The sequence below is a fragment of the Pipistrellus kuhlii genome, unplaced genomic scaffold (genome assembly GCF_014108245.1).
Source record: "Pipistrellus kuhlii isolate mPipKuh1 unplaced genomic scaffold, mPipKuh1.p scaffold_m20_p_21, whole genome shotgun sequence".
NCBI classification, from domain to species: Eukaryota; Metazoa; Chordata; class Mammalia; order Chiroptera; family Vespertilionidae; genus Pipistrellus; species Pipistrellus kuhlii.
Window position 1 is genome coordinate 9360367 of NW_023425520.1, and position 13849 is coordinate 9374215.

General features: G+C 60.1%; 1 protein-coding gene across 1 annotated transcript in view; it reads left to right on the top strand.

The window, feature by feature from the left end:
- The first annotated feature begins 5033 nt into the window (after positions 1-5033).
- Positions 5034-13849, top strand: part of WNT3A (Wnt family member 3A) — a 48198-nt gene continuing 39382 nt past the window's right edge. Inside the window, exon 1 of the mRNA XM_036450615.2 lies at positions 5034-5295. Coding sequence (XP_036306508.1) covers positions 5225-5295 — 71 coding nt within the window. The 5' untranslated portion in view covers positions 5034-5224. The remainder of the gene's footprint in view (positions 5296-13849) is intronic.

Below are 13849 nucleotides of genomic sequence, written 5' to 3' on the forward strand. Positions count from 1 at the left end.
TACCTATAAAGGAGCACCTATACGATTGTCAGCTAATTTCTCAACAGAAACCATGGAGGCCAGACAGGAATGGCAAGAAATATTCAAGGTGATGAATAGTAAGAACCTACAGCCAAAGATAATCTACCCAGCAAAGCTATCACTCAGAATCGAAGGCCAGATAAAGAGCTTCACTAATAAAAAAAAAAGCTAAAGGAGTTCATCACCACCAAACCAGAATTATATGAATTGCTTAAGGGGGTTCTTTAGGAAGAGGAAAAGCTAAAGATAAAAATTATGAACAACAAATATGTAACTATCAACAAGTGAATCTAAAAACCAAGGAAATTAAAAAAAAAATCTGATGAACAATATTAACTGTTGAATATAATAGAATCAGAGGTATGGAAGGGGAATGAACTGACGATTCTTGGGGAAAAGGGGAGAGGGGGATGTGGGAAGAGACTGAACATAAACTGTGCACCTATGGATGAGGACAATGGAGGGTGGGGAAAGGGCAGAGGGTGGGACGGGACCTGGTGGAGGAGAGCAATGGAGGGGGGAGGGGAAAGAACATTTGTAATAATATGAACAATAAAAATTTATTTAAAAAAAACTGTCACAATTATCTATGTAGTAAATCCTATGGAATCTATAGGGGTGGGGAACTACTATAATTAACAAGTGGGTTTGGAAAGGCTACAAGATCAGTACGCTAAAATCAATGATATTTTCACATTCTAGCAGCAAATGATGGAACTTGAAATTGAAAGAAAAATACCATTTGAAATAGCACCTCATTCCAGACTAAGCAGAAGAAGCTGGTCTAGGGACAGATGGAAGATTTAGGAGAGAGAGGGATGGTCGCTGAGCCTGGAGCAAAGAAATCAAATGCTTTGCTAAATTTTCTGGACCAGCAGGACTGATGGAATATTCATCCTCTGAGACAGGAGAGATGGAGGCTCCACTGCAGGTTGTAATGGGAAAACTAATGACCTCAGTTTCCCACAATGACATGAGAGAGGAGGGAGTCTACTGGAATTACAGAAGAAGTGAAAGAAGTTGCTGCTGGGGCACCAGGTTGGGCTGTGGAGATGTGGGGAGATGGGGCTGCTGGGTAGGGAAGTCCTGTAAGCAGGTAGAAAAGCATGTCACCCACCAAAGGGTGGATGACCTTAGAGAAAACACATCAAGTGCCATTTGGTGCCAGAGAGCAGCAAAAGAGGAAGGGAGTGGCCAGTGGAAACCTGGACAGCCTTAGGCCTCTGCCCCACCCTGCTAACACCCTCCCAGGATCAGGCTCCACCTGACCTGGCTCTATGTTGGCGTAGAGATGTGGGGAAGTAACATCCCAGCCTCCCAAAACCTGTGGAGATGGAGGCCAACACACAGACGTGTGTCTCCCACCGTCACTGAAGAAGACTCCAAAGGTGACACTTTGGGGTGTGATTCACCAAAGGAGAGAGAAGTCAGACTGTTAGCCTGGGTGACAGTGCAGTGAGGATACCACCTGGGAGCCACCTAGACTCAGCCTAAACCTCTGAACACTAGCTTCATGAATATCACTCTCAGCACCAATTCATGCCCTGAGGATAGTAACAGTGTGTCTTGAGTGGTCTCAGGATCAAGTGAATTACCCAACACCAGTAAAGCAAACCCTCTGGGACTGTGGTCATCCTTTTACCAGCAAGAGAGGCCTCAGGAAGGCCAAGAGCTAAGGAGTGACTGAAGCTCCCTCCACCCATAGCAGAGCCCAGGGCACTGCCTACAGGTTAGGGACCTCACTGTGGCCCCAGAGTCCTGTCCCCTTTGCTGCCTCATTCCACATGGTATAATAGCAATGTGGACCCAGAAGTGGAACTTCCACAGGTGATCACTCAAACTAATGGCCCCATCCGGCCATCATAGCAAAACAGGACATTAGACAGAAAGCTAACACCGCAAGGCTAACATCTAGTAGTTCCCCACCTGCATAGATTCCGTAGGATTTATTACATAGACAATTGTGACAGTTTTATATCTTTCCTTCAATTCTGGATACCTTTCATTATTTTTTCTTGTTTTATTGCATTGGCCGGGAATGAAACTGTATATCTCCAGTGCACAGCCCTAGCTCAAGTGACTTTCTGTTGCATGATCTTCCATTCCCTGCTCCAGAAGGTGCAGCCGTAAGACCTCTGTATCTATGATTCTGAGAGCCCTTAGCAGAATAAGAGAACAGATTTCCATAAAGAAGTTGGGGAGGCAGGAACTGATGTGGGTCACCAGGGGCTGGAGGTGGGAAGCCCTTAGCTATGGAAAAGAAGGAAGTTAGGGATTAGGCAATTAGTGTCTGAAAGCCTGGAATCCCTCTCCCCAGTACAAGAAATACCACTACAAAATTCCACCTGGTACCTGCCATTAACACCACCACAGATTCTGAACTCAACACCTCAGATAGCAAACTGCCCCCACACCAGGTCCTCACCACCCCGGGCCCCAGCAGGGGCCACCCAGAGCTCCTGGGAACAAACCCTCTTTCCCCTCGGGGCTTATTTTGGAAAGAAAGCCGCTCACAGGGGCCTCTTCCCGTCTGCAGTGGTGCATACAGGACCTTTCCTCTCCTCAGGAGTCCACAAAGGGAATGGTTCGGTATCAGTTCTGAGGCCCTGGGTGTAGGTCAGGGAAACTCCCTCGGGATGACAGCAGAGGGCGCTGCCAGGAAGGACTTCACCTTCAGCAGCTTAGTTGAAAGGGAAGCTTAGTTGAGAGGGAAGTGGCCAGGACCAGGCAAGCAGGGGCACAAGCAGACATGGGGGGGGGGGGGGGGGGAGACGACGGGCTGTCTCTCTTTTCCAGTCAGAGAACAGAATTTCCAGCTGAATGTAAGGGAGTGGGGAAGAACCTCACCACCCCACTGTAGTGGACACTTCCCTTTCCTGCACCTGTGTTCCTCTCCACACCAGCCCCGGGATGGCCTCGCCATGCTCCTGGGCTTGCAGGAAATAGACCCAAGGGCTTCGACGGCTCCTAGAACATGGGGCGAAGGAAGAGCTTCCCTGGCCGGTGCTCTGGGGGGGGGGAGGGAGGGGGCTTGCTACGATGCGATGCGTGTCTTCAGGTAACTCTCCAGAACAGGGGGACTTCACCTGGGAGTGGCAGCATTCACCTTTCACTCCGTCTTCTCTCCCCCTTTCCCCCCCCACCACCACCACCACTACCACCTAGCACCACAGAAGGCAAGGCCCAGGAAAGAGAGGAGTGGCAGGGGGAGCCCAGGGGGCCGAGCAGGTGAGGGGCAGGACATAGGACTGCAGAGGCAAGACCTACCTGCTCCATTCCGGCGGGAGGGCCGCCCGTGTGTGGATCCACCCCTGTGTCTGGGCAGCCGAGCACCTGGGGAGCAGGGGTAGGAGCTCCCGTCCACTCCCACAGCCCGGGTCCACAGTAATTTGATAAGTGGGCGAAGTTTTCTCTGAGAGAGAGAGAGTGGCAGTCCAGAGGACAATCTAGCTCCCTCCCGCCTGCCCACCCATCTCATTCCAGAATCCTTCTCTGTCCCTCAGTGGGTGGGGTCGGGGACGGGGCCTTGGTTGACTCAGAGGAGGGGTGTAGGGAGGAGCATGTGTAGACAAAACTGGATCCCAAAGCTGGTGAAGGGGAAAGAGCTTTCCTGGAAACGCAAAGGCTTTGCTCCCCTGTGGGAAAGGGCTCCTGAGGCCGGTGCCAGGTGCCCCAGGGCTCCCTCTGCGGGTGACCTGGCAGCCCGCTGGGCGGGACACCTGCCTCTGGGTCTCCAGCCAGGGCTCAGTCTGAAGGGACATCCAGCCGCTCCTGAACCGGGCCCTCTCTGCGGGACCCCTCTCTGGGGCCGGCACATCCTGCAGACCACGCTGTACAGTGTGACCCCACTCAGAGGCTGTCTGAGCAGCGGCCAAAGGAAAGGCGGCATCTCCTCAGGGCCCCGGCTTAGGATCTCCAGGTGCAGTCCTGCTCCCCTCCCCACAGGCCCCAAACAACTACACCAATCCCGCTCTGCTCCCCTCACAGCATGATTGAAACTGACCAGTCTCCCATGGGCTCAAGCATCTCACCTGTTATTACCATGTGCACCAGGGAAAACTGGCGTGAGCGGTGACCTCTCCCCTCCCCTCCCCAAGTAACAGCTCCTGTGTCTCCTGAGCCACAGATGAATATGCAGACAGCCACTCCGCGGTCTGAGAGCTGGGGAGCTGGGGAGCCACTCCCTGAGATCTTGGACCAGTCACTTACCCTTTCTGGTCCTCCCTCCCCCGACAGCAGAACCGTGAGGCTTACCTCCGTCGTCAGAAATCCCTTCTGGGCCCCGTCGGACCCGGCGATGCGAGGTCCCAGAGCTCAGGGCGCCGCTGCTGCTGCGCGCGCCACCCCTAAATGCCAGGAGGTCCCGCGTCCTCCTTCCTGGTGGGTGTGGGGAGGAAATGGGGGCGTCACCGCCTGCTTCCCAATCTTAACCTTCAGGTACGTGGTTGCACCCCGGACGCCCACCCAGCCGCTGGCCCAGGGCCGGCCGTTCCCAGACCAGCCCATCTCCGTCGGCGGCTGAGCTGCTCTGGCAGCCTGGCTCCCAGCGGACCGGCGAGGCGCGGCTGGTAGGGCCGGCCTGGGAAGAACTGGCAAAGAGATGGGTGGAAGGGAGCGGCCGCGGCCACCATGCTGGCAGGGGACAGCGCGCGAGACACAGCAGGAGCGAACGCAGGACAGCGAGTCCCGCGGGCAGCGCAGGGCGCGCAGGGCTCCGAACGCCAGGCGGGGCCCCGGGAGCTCGGAGAGGAAGATTGCCGACCGCGCCGTCCAGGTGGGTCGGCAGACGCTCGTTCACTCCCCGTCACCCCCCACCTCCACCCCCGCATCTGACAGCAATTCCTGAACTCTGGGTGCCTCCAGCGCACCCCGCGCATCCCGCGGCCGCGGGAGGGGCCAGCGCCTCCTTAGCGCCAGTTCCCAGAGCCCCGCCCGCCCCCAGCCCGGCCCTCCCGCCCCGCCCCGGCCAGGGCCCCGGCGGGCGCCCCCCGCGGCGCTGCCCCGCCCCCGCCGTCCCGCGCCGCCTTGGGCCGGGGCCCGCCGCCCCGCCGCCGGCCCACCTGGCGCAGCGCCGCCCTCGGAGCCCGCACACCCGCGAGCGCCCGCGCCCCGCACACCCTGCGGCCGCAGGAGGACCCGGCGCCGCCGCCCGCCAGCTCCCCGGGCCCCGGCCCGCCCGGCGCCCGTGCTCCGCCCGCCCGCGATGGCCCCGCTCGGGCTCCTCTTATTCCTCTGCGGCGTGAAGCAGGCGCTGGGCAGCTACCCGATCTGGTGGTGAGTGAGCGTCCCCGCGCCCGCCGCGGCCTCCGTGCGCCCCGGCCGCCACCCCGCGGGCAGGGCCCCCGCGGCCCGGAGCCCACGCCCTGTCCCTCGGATCCCGCGGGCCGCGGGCACCGGGCTGCCTCCCCGGGCGGCCTCCGATGACCTGCTGGGGTCAGGGCTGGGATGCGGGTGGCGGAGCTTCCGGGGACATTGATCCCCGGGTGGAGAGGAGCCCCGGCGGGAGGCGAGGCGAACGGTGGGCTGGAGCGAGGCGGGAAAGGGGTCCGCACAGATGTCACCAACGTCCGGGCAGCCCGGGTCCGAAGGAAGCGGGGAGGCGAGCTGGGAGGGAGAAATTCGCCAGAGATTTCTCCTAAGGACCATCTCTCTCTCTCTCTCTCTCTCTCTCTCTCTCTCTCTCTCTCTCTCTCTCTCTCTCTCTCTCTCTCTCACACACACACACACACACACACACACACACACACACACACCTTAAAACAAAGTCGTTGAGACAAGACCGAACAGCTCGGGCAGCGCAGTTACGTAAAGACAGCGGCGGGGACTGGCCAGGAGCGGCGGCGCGGTGGGGCCGGTGCCAGGCGCGCCAGGCCGCCCTCCGCTTCCCGGCGAGGGTGTCCCGGGGGCCCTGCCTGCGAGCCGCCCGCCCGGGCTCCCCTGCCCGGAGGAGCGACGGAGGTACAGAGGGAGCGAGCATCGAGCCTGAGGTTTCCTGAGGGAGAGAACCCACCTCGGAGGAGGCTGGGGCTCTCCGTCCTCTGCCCCGGACGCGGGGACCGCGTGAGACCAACCTAAAGCTGGTCGTGGACGTGCGGACGGACCGAGGGAAGGGTCCTGAGAGCTCACGGCACACATGGGGGTGGACGCCCAGGGTCACTCTCCCTCCTGGCATCCGATTAGGCTGTGCCTTCGCCGCCGGGGTCGCCCCGAGCCCCCCGCGGGGAGGAGAGCGGGCGCCGGGGCCGGGCGCGCCGCTGGAAGGGACCCAGGGCTGGAGAGAAGCCGCCCCACACACTTGCGCGCTCCGCACACACCCTCCCGGGAACCCTCTCCGACGGCTTGCCTGGAATTATAATAATTACGCCGAGGGGAAGGGGGAGACCTAGCGAGCCCAAGTACATCTAATCCGATAATAATTTTTCTCTTCGAGAGTGTTCGGGAGCGGGGGCGCCCGGGGTGGGAGCTGCGGTCCGGGCGCAGCCAGGCGGGGCGGAGCGGGAGGTGGATGGGGGGGGTCCGGGGCCTGGGATGGGCGCTGGAGCGGCGGGGTGCGCCTGGGAGACCCCCGCGCACTCCGCACCCGCGTGGCACCTGCAGCCCTGGTGCCCCCACCTCCCACCCCCGAGCGCGGGCCGCGGCGAGGTGCCTCGGACGCGGGGACACTGACGCTCGCCCGCCGGCCGCGGGGGGAGCCCGGGAGCGCGTCCAGAGGGCCCGCGGCCGCCCGCTCCCTCGCCGGCTTCTAATTAGAACCGCCGCCGCATTCCTGGGCGCGGGAGGAAGCGCCTGCACCTCGCGCTCCTCGTAAAGAAGGGCCCTGTCACCGCCTCTGCCCGCCCCGCGCGGTGAGCGCTTCGTCCTGTCCAGCCCGCGGGCCCCGAGCCTAGCCCCGCACAGCACACGTGTGCCGCTCCTTCACCTGGGCCAGGTGCGTCCCGTCCACACGGACCCCAACCTCGCCTTCTGCAAATCAACGCACCCGGGCCTCTCCCCCAGGAGCTACCCCTGGGCATCCACCCAGGCAAGAGTGCAGGGCAGCCTGTGGCCCCTGAGGGTAGGGGTGGCATGGAACCCCACTTCATTTGCACACTCAGTGATTCTCTGTTTTCCTGAGAAGTGTATCGGGTGGACACAGCCTCAGGGCTCCGGGGACCACCCATCCCCCTCCTCCTCTCTGTCCCCAGACCAGCTGGATACAGGAGGGGTGCTGTCTCCCCACAGGGCACGCAGGCAGAACGGAGAACGGAGAGGGCTCATGGAAAGATGGGGGTCACAGCAGGAAAAGCCTCTGCCTTCAGCCCCACCTGTCCCGAGTTCCCACAGGTGGCTCCTCCCTTCTCCTGCCCGCCACCCACAAGGGGGCCTGAGGGACCCCCTTTATAGCTTCTCACCTTCACGCCCAGCCTCCCTAATTGGCGGTTCTGTTTCACCCTTCCTGCCCAAAAGGAAGTTACTGTCCCATGCCTTCTCCCCACCCCAGCGGCTCACATATAAAAGTGAAAGTGATGGGGACTTCCTCACCTGAGAAACGGCCAGGAAACAGCCCAAGTCAGGAGTAATTAGGCTTTTGAAGTTGGTGTGGCTCTTGGGGGAGGGGGAGGGAGAGGAGAGGAGCAGCCGCAGCCTTGGGGGGCCTGGAGGGCACAGGCTCCCAGGACCATCTCAGCTGTTCAATGCCGGAGGCCCAAGGTCCAAAGGTGAAATGGTCCTGAGACCAGAAGCTGAGAGCTGGCGCCTGCGGGAGCATGTGCTCCTGTGACGGGTGAAGGTGGGAGCCCGGAGAAGGGAGGGGCCTGGGCACCTGACACCCTCGGCCAGTGCTCCCGCCCCTCCCCAGGCTGCGTTCCTAAAGAACCAGGGTTAAGTGGAGGCCCCCTGGGAACACAGAGCCCTGTAGAGAGCCCCCTCCCGTGGGCAAGGTGAGCCCTGTTGTGCTTTGGCCGCCTTCCTTCCACGTTCCACCCCCCAGGAGCATAGCCAGGGCCCTGGAGACCATCTTCTGCCTCCATCCTCACCCTCCTGCCCTGCAGGCCAATCCCACACCTTGCTTCTCAGAGCTACTGCCCTGATGTCACCTGCACAGACAGCCTGCCCCCACTTTCCCTGTAGGGACCCCCTTCCAGCTGCCTGTCCCCTCACTAGCCCCTGCTGGACTGCAGGCTCCCCAGCACAGAGGCCATGCCCCGGAGCAGATGGCCCCAGCCGAGCAGTGCAGTGTGGCTGAAGCCAGCCTTCTCCCACTCTTCGGCCAGCACAGAGGCTGGGATGTGCTCCCTGCCTCTCCCTCCTCCCCGGCCTCTCATCTCCCTCCAGCTCCTCTGGCCCCCAAGGAAGGTCCTCACCTGCCCTCACCTCTGAAACCTCCTCTGTGTGGCCCTCCCTCATTCTGGCCCCACAGGCTCCTGGCACACAGGGTCTTCTCGTTCTGAGAGTGAGGCACAGGCCTCCCTCAGTGGGCCCGCTGTTCGTGGGGTGACTGTGCGTGTTGAGTTCAGGAGCAGGTGAAGGAGAGCTGTGGAGGCATGGCCCAGGACCCTCAGCCTCACAGCATCGGCAAAGAGGAGGAGGGGGTTGGGAGGAGAGGAGGAGGGCTGAGCAAGACTCAGGCTTCTTAGGCAGGCAGGGCCCAGCGGGCAAGGTTCTGGAACTGCCCTGCCTATGAGAGCTGCATCCGATGTGCCTCCCAGGGTGGCCCTGCCCCCTGTCTCTCTCCAAATCCTTCCTTTTTCTCTCCGCCCCCCCTCCTCTGTCTGCCTCTGCACCCCTGAGGCTGGTGATAGTGGTGGCTAGCTTATAAAGCTAGAGAAGTCCCGGCACCAGCTGACACCCCCAGTGGTGCAGGACCCTGGGGCACTAGGAGCAGTTCTGCACAGAACCACCAACAGGCATCCTTGTCCTGAGGGGCGAGGTCAGAAATGGCCACGGCCAGAATCTGTGTGGCCAGAGCACTGGTTCATACAACCAAGTCAGCTCTCCCTCATCTCGACCCCTCACAAACCCACTGGCGCCTGACCCTCTGACTTGGCCACCCAAGCACTCGGGCCTCTATCTGGGGCCTGGGTGTGGCAGCTGCTCCCAGATTGGCTGCCCTCCTTTTTGCTGGGCTTGTTATCAATTTTTATGAAGTGGTTTTCTGTTTTATTTGCATAAACTTGCTAGAATCCTTTGTGGCAGAAGAACAGGAGGGATACATAGAGGAGGGGCAGTCTCAGACAGGCTGCAGATTACACTCTGCATGGCGGGTACCCTGTGCCGGTCTCCAGCCTCAGGATGGAAGCGCCTGGTCCTGCCCCCAGGTGTGGCCCAGGACAGACAAGCAGGGCCAGGAGGTACCGCCTGTCCAGGGAGGTGCTGGTTATACGGAGAGGGCGGTCCCCAGGTTGTCCATGAAGAAATGAGAACAGAAATTAAAAATACGTATGAGGGGCCCTAGCCGGTTTGACTCAGTGGAGAAAGCCCGCCTGCCTATGGCCTACGGACTGAAAGCTCCCGGGTTCGATTCTGGTCAGGGGCACATGCCAGGCTTGCGGGCTCAATCCCCAATAGGGGGCGTGCAGGAGGCACCCAATCAATGATTCTCTCTCATCATTGATGTTTCTCTCTTCCTCTCCCTTCCCCTCTCTCTAAAAATCAATAAAAACATTTTTTAAATACGTGTGTGGAGCCGCCGGTGTGGCTGAGCCTCTCCACCCATGAGCTAGGAGGTCACAGTTTGATTCCCCTCAGGGCACACGCCTGGGTTTCAGGCTCAGTCCCCAGTAGGGGGCATGCAGGAGGCAGCTGATGATCATTGAGTTTTCTATCTCTCTCTCCTCCCTTCCTTTCTCTGAAATCAATAAAAAACATTTTTTTTAATGTGCCTGGGTCCTGGCAGTGCCTGCACTGCCGTGTTTCCAGATATTTTATAATGGTCTAGGAGTTTAAAAAGAAAACTCAAAATGCAAGCTGTTCTCTAGCGAGTTTGAAAAGCGTCTGTCTGCCTGGAGCCCGGCATCCGCAGCCCACTGACAAACGCCCTTCGCTTCACCACCCAGCACTGCATTTGGACTTTTGAACCAAATGTGAGGCCTTGTAGTTGCACTGTTGAAGGGTGGTTGGAGGACTAAGAAGCGTCTGGAGCCCACACTCTGTGCGGGGCCTGAGAGGTGGGGGCCAGAAGCTGCAGGGCGCCGGGAGGTGGATTTTGGCTCCGAGTGGGAAAGGCTCCCTGACTCAGGGCTGGTGCTGGGAGGCGGTGGGCTGCCCATCCCTGGAGGCGTGGGAAGGGACCGCAACTGCCGCCTGGGCCCCTGGACACCTGGCGCTCACCACTGCAGTGACCGCCCTCCTGGTCACTTCCCCAATACCACGAGGGCAGTGTGCAGTCTGTGTAGCTTGTTTGTTCAACAGCTGGTGTCAGGCAGGCACTATACCGAGTGCATCCTGCCGAGAAGCCCTGGCACCATCAGCAGAGACAGCCTGCCTGGCGCACCCACGCCGGGCTGGACATGCGCTGACTGGATCTCGGGTGGTAGGGATAGAGACCCCAGCTGGGCTGCCTGAGCCCAGGTCAGTCTCCCTCCCTTTGTGAAATGGTCACAGGACTGTCCCTGCATCACCACCGTGAAATCTCATGAGGGGATCCACCCTTCCTCCCTTTTCTCCCTTTACCCCTGACGTTGCTGCTGGGGTTTTGTTGAATGAACAAGTGAATGAATGAACCAGTGGACTCTTCCCCATGAAAAGCAAGCCATGTGAGGCGGCCTGAGCGGAGGGACAGGAGGACGTGGCTGAACGTTTGTGCAGTGCACTCCGAGCTCCCCATTCTGGGGCTGGGTGCCCATGACTCACTGGGGAGCGCTACCTCGGTCTCCCTCCAAGCCTCCACAGGTGACACCCTGGAGGTGTTTAATGCTTTGGCGCTTCCACATTCCTTCCCAGACAAAAACGTGCCGCCGCTGCCGCCCAGGGAAGCGGGCAAATGCTTGGCCGCAGGCACTCGAGCTTCTGCCCACCTGCCGGGACTTGCTCAAAGTATGTGTCAGTAATGCTTTCTGGCCCGGTGGGTCGGGAGTGCTGGGGCTACAGGCAGGGTCATGCACTGGGCAGGGAGGGGTGGGTCCGGGGACCCCTCTCCCATTGGCCCTCCCCGGAGAGAAGGTGCTCACGCTCTGAGGGCAGGGTCTTCCGAGTGTATCAGAGCGAGAGGAGGCACGCTGCCTTCCCGGGGGTCCCCTTGGCGTGCAGAACCTGGGGGTTCTCCCTCGGGCAGGTCTGCCCCCACGAGGGAGCCTGGGTTCCTTGTGGCTCTTGAACAGGTTCCACCCAGAGGTGCTGAGCCCGTCCATCAAGCTAGGCGGCCATCAACCCTCAGGGCAGCCAGCCACACTTGGGGCCTCCGATCTCAGGACAGGACCCTCTTCCTCCAGTGGAAAGGCTCCGATCTTAGAAGACAGCAACTCCGAAGGGACAGCTGCTCTGGAGGCTGCGTACATCCTCAAGGAGGAGGCCCTGGACAAACCAGGACCCTTCCTGCCAGAGACCCCTCGGGGTGGACAGCAGAGGCACTGGACCTCCTTGCTCTCCCTGGACCTAGGCCGAGCTCTGTGCCCACTCTGTGCCAGCTCTGTGCCCTCAAAGGACAAGAGAAGGCATGGCTTTGCCCTCTGGGAGAGGCACCTCATGGCCCAGGCATGGGAGACCGTGCAGAAAGAGGTGGAGAGTCTTCACTGGCACAAGAAAGCAGACAGTGGGGCTGGGGCACAGGGTGCTTCCTGGAAGAGGCAGCCTAATGATGTGGGGTGGGACGCGCCCAAGGGCCGCCAAGGTACAAGGACCCACGTCCCCACTGCTCACCTCCCTCTGGGAGCCTCAGACAGAAGACGGCCCACATCCTGCCCTCCAGGCCCACCCGAGGCCCCGCCTACAGAGCCCGCAAAATGCTCACCTGAGATCCTGCCGCCCATCCGGACCCGCCTGGACAGTTCACAGGGCCAGCTTCTCTGCCTGGGAATGCATGCCTCTGCCCAGAGCCCCTCAGTCCTCTGGCCCCACCACAAAATCGTGGTACAGTCCACACGGTGAGGGCCATCAGCCAGACTGGGTTCTGGACAGCCTGCTCCCTGCATGTCACAGCCAGTGCCGCCTCTGTTCCGAGTAAGACAGGCTGGCACGGCGCCCAGCCTCGGCAGTGTCTGCTCAACAGGAGTGAGCGCGGAGGGAGGGAGGGAGGGAACCACCGGTGCTGGCGCGGCCGGCCGTGGTGCACGTGACCTCAGCCACAAGTGGAACCGAGCCGAGGGGCCACTTCACACGTGGTGTGTTCTGGGCTGAAGGTGACACCCCCACTTGGACAAAAAAAAAAGTCAAGTTTGCCATCTCGCTGACTTAACGCTGCGGGTTCTTTTCATTTCACTCACACGTTTTTCCTGGTTGTAAAAACTGCGGGGAGCAGCTTGTGCTCTGCGTTTTAAGGCTCGCCTTGTCCGTTGAGCGTTTGGGGGGGTCTCTGGGCCCTCGGAGTGATGGTGCAGCAGTTCCTCAGGTCTGCGGTGTGGAGGTGCCATGTCTGACTGTGGGCCCTTGCTGCTGTGTGGACACTCCGCATGGAGGGTCTCCCCTGAGCTGGGATCTAAGGTAAAGGCTCAGAACTCAGGGGGCAGAAGGAGGAAGAGTGACGCATCTGGGGGTGCATTCAGTGTGGGACATCAGGGCGTGATGTCCAGCTGGGCAGCTAAAATCCCGCTAAGGTGTGAGCACTTCCTGGGATGCCATCCTGCACCTCAGGGTTGGCAGAGGAAGGGAACGCAGGGGTGAGTCACGTGGCCAGGAGCAGGTAGAGGAAATGGGTGAAGCGAGGGCAAGCAGCCTTCAGTCCTCTCCCCAGGATGGGCAGGCCCTCATGTCCCTGTGGTTCCCAGGACCACAATCGCAGGAACCATCAGGGCAGGGCTGGCCAACCCCCAAGGTGGCCATTAGCTGAAACATCCTTTTGTGGCAAAGGCCACGAGGAGGAAACGTGTGGTACCCCTGAGGCAGGGTCAGGACCTTGCTGTGACCTGGATTAAAAAAAAGGGGTAATAGATTTCAGGGTCCCACAGCCACTGCTCCCCTGGACAGTCATTTCTCCTGCGAGTGACCCCAGTTGGCATTCTGTGCAGCATGTCAGGGGCTCAGGGGAGACTGGAGGACTAACCTGCCTCCCAGGCTCCAGGTGAGAGCTCAGTGTGGGCTCAGGAGTTGACGGAGGCCCCTCCCAAGAGCCTGTCTCATTCCTGCTGGACAGAGACTCCAGTTTGTCTCCTCTGGCTGGGGAGCAGGCTGTCACTTCCCACCAGGCATCGCTCTTCCCATGACATGGCTTCAGGACATGCACCACTGGCTCCGGCTCCTCCTATTGGTGCCTCTGAGGGGACATGTGGGCCTGGCCCTGCTCACCTGCTCATCTCTGCCTCTGGGTCGTTGGGCTGGAGGGAAGTGAATGGCCTCCTTGTGGAAATGGATGGGGCTGTGGGGGGTAAGGAGTCAGGTCTGGTCCCACTTCTGACCTGGATCAGATGTTGCTGCCTTCCTGGGTCTGACTGAACCCACATTCTCAAAGGTGGCATTGGACATCCCCAGAAGCCTTGGGGTCCAGAAGCAGAAACCAGAGGGAAGCCCTGGCTGCCAGACCCAAGGGTTTGGACTTGAAGACGCCTCCCAAGAGGTCTCCTTGCCAACAGGGAGGCGTTGCAGCCCCATACTCAGAGCTGGACACACCCTCAGTGACCCAGAATCAGAACCCCTTTCCCAGGGCAAGTTTCTGACTCAGCAGGTTCAGGGAACTCGGCGAGTTTCTAACAGGTCCTGT